Genomic DNA, 19,479 nt, shown 5'->3' with positions numbered 1-19,479 from the left:
TGGTCTAACAAAATGTACTTGCAGCTCGTCTCCATTCCCAGTTTTTCTCAATCCCACCCGTGCAATATAATGTGAAGAATGAGTTTCTGTTCTGTCCTTCTCTCATCTTCAAACTTCACTGTCCCGGGGTTTGGGGACATCTACAGGCCGGAAGCAGAACTGCAACAGTTCGGAACAAATTGCTGAAAGCGGACAGTGTGCGGTGTGAGCGTGTTTGTGATTGGTGGCAGATACTGAATCTGATTGGATATTGGAGGAAACCAATCAGAGAGTTACAGTTAATAATTATTGTGACCTCACTCCCAATGACCCAATCACAATCATTGCCCTCCCCCATCCCTCATTACCATAGGTCTGTGGGACTGTCTATTTAATCCGAGCTCGGAGCGGATTGGGTCATTTCTGGGTCTGAAATTGAGTTTGGAAATGCCGGAGGACAAGAAAGCAGCTCCCAAGAAGGGCGCCAAGAAAACCTTGAGTAAAGCACCAGGCAAAGGCGGCAAGAAGCGGAGAAAGTCGAGGAAGGAGAGTTACGGCATCTACATCTACAAAGTGATGAAGCAGGTTCACCCGGACACCGGCATCTCCTCCAAGGCCATGGGCATCATGAACTCCTTTGTGAGCGATATTTTCGAGCGCGTCGCGGGTGAGGCTTCCCGCCTGGCCCATTACAACAAGCGGGCGACCATCAGCTCCCGGGAGATCCAGACCGCCGTGCGCCTGCTGCTGCCCGGGGAACTGGCCAAGCACGCCGTGTCGGAAGGGACAAAGGCGGTGACCAAATACACCAGCTCCAAGTAAAACTCCAAAAACAACTGAAAAATTAAACACAAAGGCTCTTTTCAGAGCCACCCACAGTCTCTCTGAAGACGCTGTACCGACACCTCTGTATGGAATCATTTTACTGGAGATAGTTTGATCCTAACTGTCTCTATAACGGCAATTGTTACTAGCTCAATTGCTCAATTTCAATCTGAGGAAGATAGGCTTTTTGGCAACTAAAGGTATTAAGGGATATGGGCCAAAGGCAGGTATATGGAGTTAGATCACAGATCAGCCATGATCTTATCAAATGGTGGAGCAGGAAAGAGGGGCTGAATAGCCTCCTGCTGTTCCGATGTTCTTGTGCATTTGTAATTTCTCATGAAATCAGGAAGATTCTCGTATTCACTGCCCGGTATAATCTGTGTGTCGCTTTTTAATTCAGTCCCAACAATCAAAAACGTGTCCCTGATCCTCTCATTCCCGCTCATATTCCACCCCTTCCCCCGCATCTGCCCCGTCAGAGCCGTTTTAAGGCGGGGGATTAGACTTCAGTCATTTCTTTCTCCTTTTCATCTTTGTTCATTATTCGGGAATCTCACTTTCAGAACCGCAATCCTTTGTAAAGCAGCAATCCCGAAAGGGTGTTCACACCGAGTACAGAATAGTCTAAAGGCTCTCTCACTGTTCCACTTCTTACACCAGGAGTCTCGGCTCCGGTTTCGATCCCGCAGCAGCTCCTGTGAACAGGGATCAATCCACAATCTGGGGTTTGTTACTTTTACAAAGATTGAGCTGGAATCTGTCCCGTTACAAAATGGGACTTTATTCCCGCCCGATTGAAAGTGAACGGTGAATGAAGGCAGATTTTAACCGGATTGTAAAAGATTCTGGAAGTTGTGACGGGAAATGGGGAATAACAGAGTAAAAGGAGAGAGATTTTTCAATCTTTCTCTGTACGCGACATTATTTACTAAATCCGCTTCTTGTGTTGGAAATATATTGGCGGGCTTTTCAAATTTCAAAAACTGTTCAGTTCGGGATTTTCCGCCCTTTTCTCATTGCTGGCTATTGATTGGTGAATAAAGCAGCTCTCGGATTGGTTCAACGAACAGCCCAATGAGATTGAGAGCAGGTGGACCAATCACAAGTGCCCCCACTGTACTCCTCCAGAAGGTATAAAAAGGGCGAGTTCGGGAGGATTTCTTCATTCTTTGTGAAAGTGTTTGTGAGATTGGGGAAATGTCTGGAAGAGGAAAAACCGGCGGTAAAGCTCGGGCCAAGGCCAAGTCTCGCTCATCCCGGGCCGGACTGCAGTTCCCTGTGGGCCGTGTTCACAGGCACCTGCGAAAGGGGAACTACGCTGAACGTGTGGGTGCCGGAGCCCCGGTCTATCTGGCTGCTGTGCTCGAGTATCTGACGGCTGAAATCCTCGAGCTGGCCGGCAACGCGGCCCGGGACAACAAGAAGACCCGCATCATCCCCAGACACCTGCAGCTGGCCATCCGCAACGACGAGGAGCTCAACAAGCTCCTGGGACGGGTGACCATCGCTCAGGGCGGGGTGCTGCCTAATATCCAGGCCGTGCTGCTACCGAAGAAAACCAGCCATGTGAGCACCAAGAGCAAGTAAAGCGGCCAAGACTTAACCTGATAACCCAAAGGCTCTTTTCAGAGCCACCCACTGTATCTATGAAAGGGCTGGTTACTGTCTGAAGAGAGTCAGGAATCAATTTAATAAGGACTTGATTCCGATTCGAGAACTAACAATAACTTGTTAAATACAAATGATCCATATCGGTCTGTTGAAGTTTTCGCTTCCGGACAGCAGATGTCGCTAATCTCCAATAGAGTGAAATTTGCAGTTTGTCTGGTGAATGAGACAAAATATCAGAATTGTCACTAAACTGGGCGGGAGGGATGCAGAAATATCAGGGATGTATCAAGATACATTCTGTTGTGTTCCACCCAATATTATTTACAGTCTCATCCTCCGACAACACTTGCTCGGTCTGTATTATTTTACCCAGATTTGTACAACAGAAGCTGACTGATGTGTTGATTAATGTGTCAGCGATTACTGAATCAAGAATGTGAGTGAAATTTGCCCGTGTTATTGGATGTGATTGAGGGATTGATTCTGTCCCTGTCAGCCTGTTCCTGTGTCAGTTACGAGCTTCAGTGAATGTAACACTAATGTTTTACACTGTTCCTGATTCTAGCGCTGAGAGAGAGCAAGACACACTTTGCCTTTGGATCTATTAGTGCGAGTTACACTGAAACAGTCACTGTAGCTGCAGGGAGACAATAGACTGAAACGTCATGTGATCCGAGTCTGGTTCCTTACATCCAGCATGGGTTTCAGATCCCGTCCGATTGCACCTGTCCTTCAGTGCTGGACTCAAATGTCCAGTAAAGTGTTGGGAGTGAGGCTCGAACTTTTAAACCCCTGACTCCGACATTCGAGTGTTTGTGTGAACTGCACGGCCCTGCGATTTCAACCCAGGAGATCACAGCTCTTTCCTTTGCTGATTTGGTGGCTCTGAAAAGAGCCTTTGTTGCACTTGGTGCTGAAGCCGGGTCGGGTTTAAGCGCGCTCCCCGCGGATGCGGCGGGCCAGCTGGATGTCTTTGGGCATGATGGTGACTCGCTTGGCGTGGATGGCGCACAGGTTGGTGTCCTCAAACAGCCCCACCAGGTAAGCCTCGCTGGCCTCCTGCAGGGCCATGACGGCCGAGCTCTGGAAGCGCAGGTCGGTCTTGAAGTCCTGAGCGATCTCTCGCACCAGGCGCTGGAAGGGCAGTTTGCGGATCAGCAGCTCGGTGGATTTCTGGTAGCGGCGGATCTCCCTCAGGGCCACAGTGCCGGGTCTGTAGCGATGAGGCTTCTTCACTCCGCCCGTGGCTGGAGCGCTCTTCCGGGCCGCTTTGGTAGCCAGCTGTTTGCGAGGAGCTTTCCCGCCGGTCGATTTACGCGCTGTCTGTTTGGTCCTGGCCATTTTCTGAACAGATCGCAACACAACCTGAGACACAGAAACTGTTAATAGCGAGTCCGCTCTGGGGCCACATTTTAAAGTGTCTGTGAGGGACCGCCCCGGGACTGTGATTGGCTGCAGACCCACCACCCAGACAGGGAGGGACTGTCCATGGTCTGTGATTGGCTGCAGACCCACCACCCAGACAGGGAGGGACCGCCCCTGGCCTGTGATTGGCTGCAGACCCACCACCCAGACAGGGAGGGACCGCCCCGGGACTGTGATTGGCTGCAGACCCACCACCCAGACAGGGAGGGACCGCCGCTGGCCTGTGATTGGCTGCAGACCCACCACCCAGACAGTGAGGGACTGCCCCTGGTCTATGATTGGCTGCAGACCGACCCCCAGTCAAGGAGGGACCGCCCCTGGCCTGTGATTGGCTGCAGACCCACCACCCAGACAGTGAGGGACTGCCCCTGGTCTATGATTGGCTGCAGACCGACCCCCAGTCAAGGAGGGACCGCCCCTGGTCTGTGATTGGCTGCAGACCCACCACCCAGACAGGGAGGGACCGCCCCGGGACTGTGATTGGCAGGTTTGAACCGAGCTCTGACAGTCAGAACGAAAGGGCGGGAGTTCTTGTGACCCAATTGGCTGAGGTGAAATTAATCATCAATTTCAAAAAGCCCGCCAATTTCAGAGCATCAAATAACAGTTTGAAGAAAATCTCATTTCCCTCCAGCAATGTAAGAATCTCTCTCTTTATAATCTCCATTATTTCCCACTCCTCAGCTCAAATCTCAGGCTGGTTCACATTCCGGTTCATTCTCTGACCTGTCTGTAAACGGGCGGGAATAAAGTCCCGCTCATTGCTTTCCGGAACGGGACAAAGTCCAGCTTCAAATTCAAAAATCCCGCCAGTTCCGACCCGGTGAACCGCTCCTCACACAGAAACTTCACATTGAACTGATAATTGAATGAGGGCAGGGAATGAACACCGAGCAGAGAGGGACACAGCGGGAGAGGGAGTGAGGCGGCATTTTACTCTGAGCGGAGAATGTAATGTCTGGGGAAAGACTCTGCATCCCCGCCTGTTCATTTATACCGTGGAACCCGGAACTCCGCTCCTTCTCTCGGGTTGGCCGAGAACCCCGGCCGTTTTTCTGATCTCCCTGTAACGAGTGCTGGAGAAATATCCCCACATTAATAGATTATCGGAAACTCCTTCCCGGCCCGAGATCTTTCCTCTCCCCCCTTCCCAGGTCACTGCTCCCTCTGTGAGGCGGTGGGTGGCTCTGAGAAGAGCCTTTGTTTTGTGTTTGTTTGGAAAGTGTCGAGTCGTTCAGCCGCCGAATCCATAGAGGGTGCGGCCCTGCCGTTTCAGAGCGTACACCACATCCATGGCAGTGACCGTCTTGCGCTTGGCGTGTTCAGTGTAGGTGACCGCGTCCCTGATCACATTCTCCAGGAAAACCTTCAGTACACCGCGGGTTTCCTCGTAGATCAGACCCGAGATCCGCTTCACACCGCCACGGCGAGCCAAGCGGCGGATGGCTGGTTTGGTGATACCCTGGATGTTATCACGAAGAACTTTGCGGTGCCGCTTGGCGCCACCTTTGCCCAGTCCTTTGCCTCCTTTACCTCTGCCAGACATGATAATTCTTCACTGAAATCGCTGTTGAATGAACAGCGAACTTGTGCTGGTTCCCTTTTTATGCAGCCTGCCCCGACCTGAGTGAAACATGTACAGAGTGAAAGAGGGAGGGGAGGAGACAGAATGGGATATTAAACAGAGAGGGGAGGAGAGAGAGTGAGATATTAAACAGAGAGGGGAGGAGACAGAGTGAGATATTAAACAGAGAGGGGAGGAGACAGAGTGAGATATTAAACAGAGAGGGGAGGAGACAGAGTGAGATATTAAACAGAGAGGGGAGGAGAGAGAGTGAGATATTAAACAGAGAGGGGAGGAGACAGAGTGAGATATTAAACAGAGAGGGGAGGAGACAGAGTGAGATATTAAACAGAGAGGGGAGGAGACAGAGTGAGATATTAAACAGAGAGGGGAGGAGACAGAGTGAGATATTAAACAGAGCGTGGAGCAGACAGAGTGAGATATTAAACAGAGAGGGGAGGAGACAGAGTGAGATATTAAACAGGGAGGGGAGGAGACAGAGTGAGATATTAAACAGAGAGGGGAGGAGACAGAATGGGATATTAAACAGAGAGGGGAGGAGACAGAGTGGGATATTAAACAGAGAGGGGAGGAGAGAGAGTGAGATATTAAACAGAGAGGGGAGGAGAGAGAGTGAGATATTAAACAGAGAGGGGAGGAGACAGAGTGAGATATTAAACAGAGAGGGGAGGAGAGAGAGTGAGATATTAAACAGAGAGCGGAGGAGACAGAATGGGATATTAAACAGAGAGGGGAGGAGAGAGAGTGAGATATTAAACAGAGAGGGGAGGAGACAGAGTGAGATATTAAACAGAGAGGGGAGGAGAGAGAGTGAGATATTAAACAGAGAGGGGAGGAGACAGAGTGAGATATTAAACAGAGAGGGGAGGAGAGAGAGTGAGATATTAAACAGAGAGGGGAGGAGACAGAATGGGATATTAAACAGAGAGGGGAGGAGAGAGAGTGAGATATTAAACAGAGAGGGGAGGAGACAGAATGGGATATTAAACAGAGAGGGGAGGAGAGAGAGTGAGATATTAAACAGAGAGGGGAGTAGACAGAGTGAGATATTAAACAGAGAGGGGAGGAGACAGAGTGAGATATTAAACAGGGAGGGGAGGAGAGAGAGTGAGATATTAAACAGAGAGGGGAGGAGAGAGAGTGAGATATTAAACAGAGCGTGGAGCAGACAGAGTGAGATATTAAACAGAGAGGGGAGGAGACAGAGTGAGATATTAAACAGAGAGGGGAGGAGAGAGAGTGAGATATTAAACAGAGAGGGGAGGAGACAGAGTGAGATATTAAACAGAGAGGGGAGGAGACAGAGTGAGATATTAAACAGAGAGGGGAGGAGACAGAGTGAGATATTAAACAGAGAGGGGAGGAGACAGAGTGAGATATTAAACAGAGAGGGGAGGAGACAGAGTGAGATATTAAACAGAGAGGGGAGGAGACAGAGTGAGATATTAAACAGAGAGGGGAGGAGACAGAGTGAGACATTAAACGGAGGGGCGGAGAGAGTCAGAGTGACGGACAGTGCGGTCTCTGATCTTCTTGCTCCACCTCCAGCTTTCTCCACCCGCCAATTTCAAACCGTTTATCGATAACTGAACCGAAACACAGCGCTCCGCACAAACCCTTACAGACTCGGGCTTCATATTCAAGGATTTACAGAAACCCGGAGCTTTTAAATAAGCCCCGTTACAATTAACAGTCAGTAATATTCCTGCCTGAATACAGTCCCTTCTATAACTAGTCAACCCGCCTCCTTCCATTTCAGTCCCAGACCCGATTCTATCCCCCCACACATCCCCTCCCAGACGGGTTCAGCAGTTTATAAATACTTTATTCCAGCTGATCAGGAGAATCTCATGTGTTGCGGTTTGAATTGTGATAGCGGCGGATCTCCGCCAGTTTTCCCCTGTCACGGATTCTCGCCCTGAATCTGTGAGAAAAATGAACTGGGAGAGAAGGTGAACACGCCCCAGTTCCAGTGAGGCCCGGCCCGGATATCCCATTCTCCCTATTTTATATCAGACAGTGGGAGTGGGGCGGGCGTAGCGAATGTCAGCGAGTCACCAGGACCCTGGGATTATTGTAAATGATTTCTATCTGAAACCTGATCCCGGCCCCGGGACAGGAATCATCTGATTCCGGGATCAGCTCTTTTCTGAGAGACGTGGGTGGCTCTGAGAAGAGCCGTTGGGTTCAGATTTTTTACTTCTTTTTGCCCGCTGCTTTCTTCGGCTTTGCTGACTTCTGCTTGGGCTTGGCCCTCGGTTTTTGCACCTTCTTCGCCTTTACTGTCTTGGGGGGTTTGGGCTTCTTAGCCGCCGCTTTCTTCTTAATTGGGGATTTCGCCGCCTTCTTTGTGGTCGATTTCTTGACCGCTGATTTCTTGGCCGTTAATTTCTTGACGCCTGTTTTTTTGACCGCTGGTTTCTTTCCGGGAGATTTCTTGGTCACTTGTTTCTTCACCTTCTTTCCCACTTTTGCCTGGGTTTCCTTCTTAGCGACTCTGAAGGAGCCCGAGGCGCCCGTGCCCTTGATCTGCACCAGGGAGCCTTTTTCCACATTTCTCTTGATACTTAATTTGATCTGGGACCGGTGCTTCTCCACATCCAGGCCTTTGGTAGCCAGAACCTTCTTTATCGCGGCCAGGGATATCCCCTTGCGATCCTTCCAATCCGCCACAATCTTGAGGATCTGTTCTCCCAAACTGGGACCGGCTGTCTTGGGTCGGAGAACCGCCTTCTTCTTCTTCGGAGCATTGGTTTGAGCAGCGGCGGCGGGAGCTGCCGTTTCGGCGGCTGCAGTATCTGTCATGTCCTGGACGCTGGAGAAAATCTCTGACAGTCAGAGCTGGGTCAGAAATGAAACGAGAGGCGGCGGCACAGAGCAACTTAAAGGCACAGAGCGGACGGGGCGGAGACACCCTGCTGTCAGCTCCCGGCCCCTCCAGCCTCTCTGTGTTTCTCTCTCCTCTTAAACTCCCCGATTCCAATTAAAATCGGGCACTCCAGAGTCCCAGACTAGTCCCTTCCCATCTCTAACACCGGAATGTTTGCTGTCCAAAAACTTTCACCGTAATTAAAAGCACCAGTTCCGATTTGAACCCGTTTCATTGCTGCACTGATCGCGCTCTCTCATCTGATCGCTGACATGATCTCTGTTTTTCGGCTGAAATCTTGAATTGAACTGAAACCGTACCTTAAATTTTCACTTCGGGTCTCGGGAAGAAGGAGGGCGATCCTTTGAAAGGACTTTGAAAGGACTTCTTCACTGCACAAGACCTCCAACCAACGCTATACACCAGATACATCGACGACATTTTCTTTCTATGGACCCACGGCAAGGAATCACTAAAGAGACTACACGATAACATCAACAAGTTCCATCCCACCATCAAGCTCCTCAGAATCAGTTTCTTTCTTGGACACACGAATCTCCATCAAAGACGGGCACCTCAGCACCTCACTCTACCGCAAGCCCACGGACAACCTCACGATGCTCCACTTTTCCAGCTTCCACCCTAACCACGTCAAAGAGGCCATCCCCTATGGACAGGCCCTGCGAATACACAGGGTCTGCTCAGACGAGGAGGAACGCGATGGACACCTACAGACGCTGAAAGACGCCCTAGTAAGAACGGGATATGACGCTCGACTCATCGATCGACAGTTCCGACGGGCCACAGCAAAAAATCGCATAGACCTCCTCAGGAGAATAACACGGGACGCAACCAACAGAGTACCCTTTGTCGTCCAGTACTTCCCCGGAGCGGAGAAACTACGCCATGTTCTCCGCAGCCTTCAACATGTCATCAATGAGGACAAACACCTCGCTATGGCCATCCCCACACCTCCACTACTCGCCTTTAAACAGCCACCCAACCTCAAACAGACCATCGTTCGCAGCAAACTACCTAGCTTTCAAGAGAACAGCGTCCACGACGCCACACAACCCTGCCACGGTAACCTCTGCAAGACATGCCAGATCATCGACACGGATACCACCATCACACGAGATGACACCACCCACCAGGTGCATGGTTCATACTCCTGTGACTCGGCCAACGTTGTCTACCTCATACGTTGCAGGAAAGGATGCCCCAGAGCATGGTACATTGGCGAGACCATGCAGACGCTGCGACAACGGATGAACGGACACCGCGCAACAATCGCCAAACAGGAGGGTTCCCTCCCAGTCGGGGAACACTTCAGCAGTCATGGACATTCATCCACCGACCTTCGGGTAAGCGTACTCCAAGGCGGCCTTCGAGACACACGACAACGCAAAATCGTCGAGCAGAAATTGATAGCCAAGTTCCGCACCCATGAGGACGGCCTCAACCGGGATCTTGGGTTCATGTCACGCTACACGTTACCCCACCAGCAAACAAATGTTATCTGTTTTTAATATAATGGGTCATTTGCTGGCTCTCTCTGCCTTCCGGATGTTTCTGCCTCTCTCTGTGTTTTTTTTTCTCTGTTTTTTTTCCCTGTTTGTTTTTTTGTTGAATGTGTATTCGGGGGTTCTGCAGGTAACACCTCTCTGTCTGAACACGGTGATTACCTTGGCAACGGGCAGTTGCAGGGGCAGTCTGTAAACACCATGTATTGTTCAATATGTATAAATGCGTAGGCTTCAAGGAGCTCTTGAAACATTTGCCTGAGGAAGGAGAAAATCTCCGAAAGCTTGTGAATTTAAAATAAAATTGCTGGACTATAACTTGGTGTTGTAAAATTGTTTACAATGATCCTTTGAAAGGGAGTCTTTTAAATTATATTCAAAAGGGACTCGGACATCCGGCGATGAGGCCGGACTCAAACACAGTGACATTAATCTAACCCGCCCGCCCCTTTAACACACAGACTCTGACACAATGTTCACATCTGTACATTCACAGGACAAACTGTTCGCAAGATTGACAATTCCCGGACAGGCTTTCCTCCCCGCTCGGCCTGTGCTGGAGACGGATAAATGCACCATCAGACCGGCTCATTTATAGTAGAAGGGACAGTAATCGTCTCACCAACAGCACACAGACACAGAATCACTCTTTCACTTTCTATCAGTGTGTCTATATTGCGCTCAGTAACAGTATCCCGCATTCATGTGCAGAACTGGAGAGAGAGAGAGAGACGGACCGGAACAAAAATGGAAAGACAGAGAAACAGTCAGACAGACACAGTATCAGTCTCACACTCCCCATCAGTGTGTCCATTTCACGCTCAGTAAACATTACCCCACCTTCATGTACAGCGCTTGAGAGACAGAGATACAGACAGACACAGTATCAGTCTCACACTTCCCATCAGTGTATCTGTATCATGCTCAATAACAGTATCCCACCTTCATATACAGTACAAGAGGGACAGAAAAACTGACCTGTTGTGAGCGGTTTTCACCCAGTAATAAATAGGGAACTATTCCATTCCAATTGCTATTCCAAGGTGGAGTGACCGAAGATACAGTCTCATCTCTAACTGATCTTATTCCAGAGACAGACACATTATTAATCCCACTCTCAGGGACAGTGTCACACATTTAACGCTCTCTTGCATGTTGTACCCTCTGCAATCTTGCAGCAGAGGGCCGTTCAGTATTTCTCTCAGGGACCGAGAGTTTCACTCCGATTGAAATAAACTGGGACTGTTGCCGTCAGATATTCACCCTGCACAGTCCCAGCAAATACACCGACTCCCACTTTCCTCCCATGTTTCTCCAGGATTGGTTTGAGAAATCCTCCCTCCAGTTTCGGGGTCAGGCGTTACTTTATCAGTAAAGTGGCCAAGAATGAACAGAACCCTTTGGCTCATTCCACAGCCGCCCACTTTATCTCTGAAAGACTCTTTCCCATCAAAAGATCCCGAGAGAAACAGCAGTGATGGAAACATCTAGTTTCATAGTTGGAGATTGGAAAGTCAGTCTGGATTCCAGCGTTAGGCACTGGTGGAATCCCATCTGTTCCCCATTCTGGTGCCTGTTCCTGCACTGCCTGTGGACCCCATTCCCTCTGACCTTTCCCCCAGACCCACTTCCTTTGCTCAGACTCGGAAAAATTCCAATTGGGGAAAGTTTCCATCGATTTCAGGATTGGGAATTAAACCAGATATCTGCGCATGCGTGACTCAGCCCCGCCCCCAGCGCTGGTTGGTGGTGAGCAGAAGAGCGCATGCGCGCTGCCCTCCCCCAGCCCGGCCTGTGGGCGCCATTCCCTCAGTGAGCGGAAGAAGATGGTTTAAAACAGGCGGGAATGGAGAGATCACGGCCCCCGGGGGAAGGGAGCAAAGAGCAGCCTCGTTACAGCAGCTCATCGCTCCGGGACCGTGTCCGCAGATGGGCTCAGAGATCGGCATTGAGTCCGGGGGAAGGGCAGGGGGAGTCCGGGGGATGTTTGTAAGAGGCGGAGTGGATCAGGAACTGGTCCCGGAACATGGAGTGAGAGGGGGGGCGGAAGGGAGAGGTCATTCTCGGGCTGTGTGTGGACAGGGTGTGTCCAGGGGAAGGGAGAGAGAATGGGAAGAAGCTGCTATTAAAATCATTGCTGCTTTCTCTCCCCAAACCAGGAGTGAATGGTCCTGGTTTAGTTCCAGTCTCCTCCTGTTTATTGTTATTGGACAGTGAAGAGTGGAAACAGAACCGGACAGTAAGGATGTGGGGAGTTATACAAAGAGCATCTATTGCAGGCATCAGGCGAGAAGTGTGAAGGAGACATTTTAAACAGCGGCTGTTTGCTTTCAGTTGAACGGTTAGTCCCCTGGGAGAGGGGATTAGAAACCTGACCTGCACAAAGGTCCCTGCCCCATCAGGTAGTCCCATTCATGGATCAGTGCAGGGGTTGGGTTGTGTCTGGATATCACTAAATTGTTTTAAAATCGCGCAAAACACCTGGTATCAGAAGCTGAGTGCTGCAGTCCTGCAGTGGAGTCAGACACTGACACTGTTTGTATCACTGGTTTTCATTTGTGGGTATTCAAAATAATTATTGACAGAGATATTAAACTGATCACTTTTGTATTTTCTACCTCACCTGTTCTTGAGTTACAAGAGATACGTTTCTTTCCACAGGCAAATACTTGAAGGATCCAGAATGAATGTGAAGTTTCCTCCACCCGAGGCCAAGGAAGAGTGCAGCCAGCTCCTTCTCACACACAGTAGGTATATTATCACTCACAGAGCACAGAGACACAGACAGGTCATCAGTTCCAGAGTCTCAGACAGCAGAAGTAGTCAGTCCCACACTGATCCCAGGTTCCAGAGACACATTTTCAATCCAACAGTGAAACAGAGCAGGTGAGGCAGACGCTGTTTCCATTTCCCCCGAACTCAGTCCCGCTGACAGGAAGATCCAAAAATCCCAGTCCAAAGTCACACTTTCAGATTGTCAATTTCACAAAAGGGCAACATTATCCGTGAATTAAATACCAGATACCCCGAGATTACAATTAAATACTGGCCCAGAACTCTCACACACAAGTGAGTTTAATACATGCAGTATCCATTCGAATAGCGGATCATGAGATACAAATTGCAAGTCCAAAACTCATATACACTTTCAGATTGAGAAATGCTGTGTGACCTGAGAAACAAATTAGATACCAGTTTATAATATACTCACAGTGTGAGATTTAAAGATACAGTATCAATTTCTTTAGTACAGACTGATCTACACATTATATACCAATTCAAAAATATCACCATATCACTTTGAAAGATACATTATCATTCACAATATTACTCACAGAGATATAGATTTAATGGTTGTCCAAAAAGCACACAAATCATCTGATTCAAACCGCCAGCATCAAATCCTTAAGTGTATCCATATTCACCAATTAAATAATGAGAAAAACTATTTAAACATTAAGGTATTAAAGCTACAGTATTGAACACAATAATGTAATCTGAGAGAATAATTATATACAGATACACAATGAATCCCACACTCACATAATGTACCAAAGACTGACAGAAGCAGAAGGAATCCCAAACTCACATACAGTACCAGAGACTGAAAGATACAGAATGAATCCCACACTCACATACAGTACCGGAATCTGACAGATACAGAATGAATCTCACAGTCCCATTACTGCAGACTGAGTTACACTTTACAGACCAGTCCAAAGATCTCATTGTTTCAGATTGAAAAATGCACGATATATTCCATTACTGCAGACTGAGCTACATATTAGATATGTTGGTAAATACTCAGTATTATACTGAAATAAACAGTATCAATACCATTGGTACAGACTGAGCTACACATTACACACTAGTCCAAAAATCTCATAAATGATCAGACTGGAAGATACAGTTTCAATTCTATTCGCACCTCCTGAGCTGTACATTACATACCAGACTGAAAATCCCATCAAATATTAGACTGAAAGGTACAGGATCGATTCCATGAGTGCAGACTCAGCCACTGATAATATATAGCAGTCCAACAATCTCAAATCTTATCAGACTCAAAGATACAAAATCAAATCCATGAGCACAGACTGACCTATATGTTGCTCACCAGTCCGAAAATCTCATACAGTATCAGATTGAAAGATTCAGTATCACTTCCACTATTGAAGACTGAACTACACATTATATTCCAGTCCAAAAATCCCTTACAGTATCAGACTGATAGATACAGTATCAATTCCTTTAGTGCAGGACAGGCTATATATTACTTACCAGTCCAAACATCTCATGCAGTGTTAGACTCAGATACAGAATTAATCCCATTATTGCAGATTGAGCGACACATTAATTACCAGTCCAGTAATTTCACCGTGAACAGATTGAAAGGGACATTATCATTCACAATAGAGTTCAGAGATTAAGATGTAACACTACTCCAAAACTCACACATTGTTTGATTAAAGAAAATCGAAAAGTGTATCCATATTAATAAATTAATACTCGACAAAGAACTGTATATATTTTAAAGTATTAAAGATACAGTTTCAGATAAGATACTTTAAACTCAAATAAGAATATGAAATGAATTCAGATTTGCACATTGTCTCAGAGACTGAATTACTCAATGAATCCCTCACTGAGATAAAGTAGCAGATAATGGCAGATATAGAATGAATCCCACACTCACATACAGAACCAGAGACTGACAGATAGAGAATGAATCCCACACTCACATACAGTACCAGAGACTGACAGATACAGAATGAATCTCACACTCACATACAGTATCAGAGACTGACAGATACAGAATGAATCCCACACTCACATACAGTACCAGAGACTGACAGATAGAGAATGAATCCCACACTCACAAACAGTACCAGAGACTGACAGATACAGAATGAATCCCACACTCACATATAGTACCAGAGACTGACAGATATAGAATGAATCCCACACTCACAAACAGTACCAGAGACTGAGAGATACAGAATGAATCTCACACTCACAAACAGTACCAGAGACTGAGAGATACAGAATGAATCTCACACTCACAAACAGTACCAGAGACTGAGAGATACAGAATGAATCTCACACTCACAAACAGTACTAGAGACTGACAGATACACATTGAATCCATCACTTATATATAGTACCCCTTAGACTGAAAGATGCAGAATATACCCCATGCTCACAGAAGGTACCAGAGACTGACAGATACAGAATTAATCCCACACTCACATATAGCACCAGAGACTGACAGATACAGAATGAATCCATCACTTATATATCGTACACCTGAGATTGAAAGATGCAGAATATATCCCATGCTCACAAACAGTACCAGAGACTGACAGATACAGAATGTATCTCACAATCACAAACAGTACCTGAGACTGACAGATACAGAATGAATCTTACAGTTACATTACTGCAGACTGAGCTACACATTAAATACCAGTCCAAAAATCTCATAGGGTCACATTGAAAGATACAGTACCAATTCCATTGGTGCAGACTGAGCTAACATTACATACGAGTCCAAAATCAAATAAATGATCAGACTGGAAGATATAGTTTAAATTCTATTAGCACCACCTGAGCTAAACATTATATCACACTCCAACAATCTCACACAATATTAGACTGAAAGATACAGTACCAATTCCAGTAGCACAGACTGAGCTATATGTTACTCACCAGTCCAAAAATCTCATATAGTGTTAGACTCAGATACAGAATTAATCCCATTATTGCAGACTGAACGACACATTACATACCAGTCCAGTAATTTCACCATCAACAGATTGAAAGTTACATTATCACACACATGGATTAAAGAAAATCGAAAAGTGCATCCATATAAATAAATTAAATACTCCAAGAAGAACTGTATATATTTTGAAGTGGTAAAGATACAGTTTCAAATACGATACTGTAAACTGAAAAAATAATATAGAATGAATCAAGACTTGCACATTGTCTCAGAGACTGAATTACAGAATGAATCCCACACTGAGATAAAGCAGCAGAGAATGGCAGATACAGAATGTATCCCCCCCACACACAGACAGCACCAGAGACTGACAGATGCAGAATGAATCCATCACTTATATATAGCACCAGAGACTGACAGATGCAGAATGAATCCATCACTTATATTTCGTACCTGAGACTGTCAAATGCAGAATATACCCCATGCTCACACTCAGTACCAGAGACTGACAGATACAGAATAAACCCCACTTTCATATACAGTGCGAGAGATAGACAGATACAGAATAAACTCAATTCTCATATACAGTGCCAAAGATAGACAGATACAGAATAAACCCCACTCTCATATACAGTGCCAGAGACAGACAGATACAGAATAAACCCCACTCTCATATACAGTGACAAAGAGACTGACAGATACAGAATAAACCCCACTCTCATATACAGTACCAGAGATAGACAGATACAGAATAAACCCCACTCTCATATACAGTACCAGAGATAGACAGATACAGAATAAACCCCACTCGCATATACAGTGCCAGAGAAAGACAGATACAGAATAAACCCCACTCTCATATACAGTGACAGAGATAGACAGATGCAGAATAAACCCCACTCTCATATAGAGTGACAGAGACAGACAGATACAGTGTAAAACCCCACTCTCATATAGAGTGACAGAGACAGACAGATACAGAATAAACCCCACTCTCATATACAGTACCAGAGATAGACAGATACAGAATAAACCCCACTCTCATATACAGTACCAGAGATAGACAGATACAGAATAAACCCCAATCTCATATACAGTGCCAGAGATAGACAGATACAGAATAAACCCCACTCTCATCTACAGTGCCAGAGATAGACAGATACAGAATAAACCCCACTCTCATATACAGTACCAGAGATAGACAGATACAGAATAAACCCCACTCTCATGTACAGTGCCAGAGATAGACAGATACAGAATAAACCCCACTCTCATATACAGTGCCAGAGAAAGACAGATACAGAATAAACCCCACTCTCATATACAGTGCCAGAGATAGACAGATACAGAATAAACCCCAGACTCATATACAGTGCCAGAGATAGACAGATACGGAATAAACCCCACTCTCATATACAGTGCCAGAGATAGACAGATACAGAATAAACCCAATTCTCATATACAGTGCCAGAGATAGACAGATACAGAATAAACCCCAGACTCATATGCAGTGCCAGAGATAGACAGATACAGAATAAACCCCACTCTCATATACAGTGACAGAGATAGACAGATACAGAATAAACCCCACTCTCATATACAGTGCCAGAGATAGACAGATACAGAATAAACCCAATTCTCATATACAGTGCCAGAGATAGATACAGAATAAACCCCAGACTCATATACAGTGCCAGAGATAGACAGATACAGAATAAACCCCACTCTCATGTACAGTGCCAGAGATAGACAGATACAGAATAAACCCCACTCTCATATACAGTGCCAGAGATAGACAGATACAGAATAAACCCCACTCTCATATACAGTGACAGAGATAGACAGATACAGAATAAACCCCACTCTCATATACAGTGCCAGAGATAGACAGATACAGAATAAACCCCACTCTCATATACAGTGACAGAGATAGACAGATACAGAAAAAACCCCACTCTCATATACAGTGCCAGAGATAGACAGATACAGAATAAACCCAACTTTCATATACAGTGCCAGAGATAGACAGATACAGAATAAACCCAATTCTCATATGCAGTGCCAGAGATGGACAGATACAGAATAAACCCCAGACTCATATACAGTGCCAGAGATAGACAGATACAGAATAAACCCCAGACTCATATACAGTGCCAGAGATAGAGAGATACAGAATAAACCCCAGACTCATATACAGTGCCAGAGATAGACAGATACAGAATAAACCCCACTCTCATATACAGTACCAGAGACTGACCTCTACTGGACGTAAGCGAGAACTGTAAAAGAGTGGAACAAATTCACATCATCTGTCGTGGTGACAGAAACAGGACAATGTGCAATGTGAGGAAAGTTTCTGTCTGTAACTTTTACTCCCGTTGTTTAGCACTTTTTAACAATGAAAAATGAAGACAATTGATTAATAATAAAGTTTTTGTTTCACTCATTCAATAGTTGTCAATTTGCTCGATTATATTTCACTGTACATTGCACAGTATTTCTCTCTGATTTCTCAGGACACGAGTTACATTGTTCCTCTGCCCATTTAGACTGTTATTTTCCAAGCAGTATGTGGCCTCCTTATTCCCCCTAGCGAAATGCAGCATCGCAAACCTTTCTATATTGAAATTCAATGGCCATTTACACAGCCTTCTGCAAGTTTATTTTGCCGCAGTCTTCCTCAGTATTGACTATACCCCAAAATCAATTACAAGAATTTAACACAGAATTACAACTAATGTTTGGTCTAACAAAATGTACTTGCAGCTCGTCTCCATTCCCAGTTTTTCTCAATCCCACCCGTGCAATATAATGTGAAGAATGAGTTTCTGTTCTGTCCCTCTCTCATCTTCAAACTTCACTGTCCCGGGGTTTGGGGAGATTTACTGGCCGGAAGCAGAACTGCAACAGTTCGGAACAAATTGCTGAAAGCGGACAGTGTGCGGTGTGAGCGTGTTTGTGATTGGTGGCAGATACTGAATCTGATTGGATATCTGAAGAAACCAATCAGAGAGTTACAGTTAATAATTATTGTGACCTCACTCCCAATGACCCAATCACAATCATTGCCCTCCCCATCCCTCATTACCATAGGTCTGTGGGACTGTCTATTTAATCCGAGCTCGGAGCGGATTGGGTCATTTCTGGGTCTGAAATTGAGTTTGGAAATGCCGGAGGACAAGAAAGCAGCTCCCAAGAAGGGCGCCAAGAAAACCTTGAGTAAAGCACCAGGCAAAGGCGGCAAGAAGCGGAGAAAGTCGAGGAAGGAGAGTTACGGCATCTACATCTACAAAGTGATGAAGCAGGTTCACCCGGACACCGGCATCTCCTCCAAGGCCATGGGCATCATGAACTCCTTTGTGAGCGATATTTTCGAGCGCATCGCGGGTGAGGCTTCCCGCCTGGCCCATTACAACAAGCGGGCGACCATCAGCTCCCGGGAGATCCAGACCGCCGTGCGCCTGCTGCTGCCCGGGGAACTGGCCAAGCACGCCGTGTCGGAAGGGACAAAGGCGGTGACCAAATACACCAGCTCCAAGTAAAACTCCACAATCAACTGAAAAAAAATTAAACACAAAGGCTCTTTTACGAGCCACCCACAGTCTCTCTGAAGACGCTGTACCGACACCTCTGTATGGAATCATTTTACTGGAGATAGTTTGATACTAACTGTCTCTATAACGACAATTGATACTAGCTCAATTGCTCAATTTAAATCTGAGATAGATACCAAAGATATTAAGGGATATGGGACAAAGGCAGGTATATGGAGTTAGATCACTGATCAGCCATTATCTTATCAAATGGCGGAGCAGGTAAGAGGGGCTGAATGGCCAACTCCTGTTAATATGTTCTTGTGCTTTTGTAATTTCTCTTGAAATCTGGAAGATTCTCGTATTCACTGCCCGCTATAATCTGTGTGTCGCTGTTTTAT

At 46.4% G+C, this 19,479-nt stretch overlaps 2 protein-coding genes across 2 annotated transcripts; both read right to left on the bottom strand.

Moving 5' to 3' along the window:
* Positions 1 to 5,077: 5,077 nt before the first annotated feature.
* Positions 5,078 to 5,389, bottom strand: LOC137308151 (histone H4). The gene has a single exon (XM_067977036.1). It carries the CDS (start codon positions 5,387 to 5,389, stop codon positions 5,078 to 5,080), a length of 312 nt encoding a protein of 103 aa, XP_067833137.1.
* Positions 5,390 to 7,624: 2,235 nt separating this feature from the next.
* LOC137308170 (histone H1-like) lies at positions 7,625 to 8,233 on the bottom strand. Its single transcript, XM_067977053.1, has 2 exons — positions 8,051 to 8,233; positions 7,625 to 7,903 (listed from the first exon to the last, which is right to left on the bottom strand). Exons 1-2 carry the CDS (start codon positions 8,231 to 8,233, stop codon positions 7,625 to 7,627), a joined length of 462 nt encoding a protein of 153 aa, XP_067833154.1.
* Positions 8,234 to 19,479: the final 11,246 nt, after the last annotated feature.

Source organism: Heptranchias perlo, unplaced genomic scaffold, assembly GCF_035084215.1.
Source record: "Heptranchias perlo isolate sHepPer1 unplaced genomic scaffold, sHepPer1.hap1 HAP1_SCAFFOLD_122, whole genome shotgun sequence".
Lineage (NCBI taxonomy): Eukaryota > Metazoa > Chordata > Chondrichthyes > Hexanchiformes > Hexanchidae > Heptranchias > Heptranchias perlo.
Note: the sequence above shows the minus strand (reverse complement) of the source record. Positions and strands in the feature narration are given on the sequence as shown.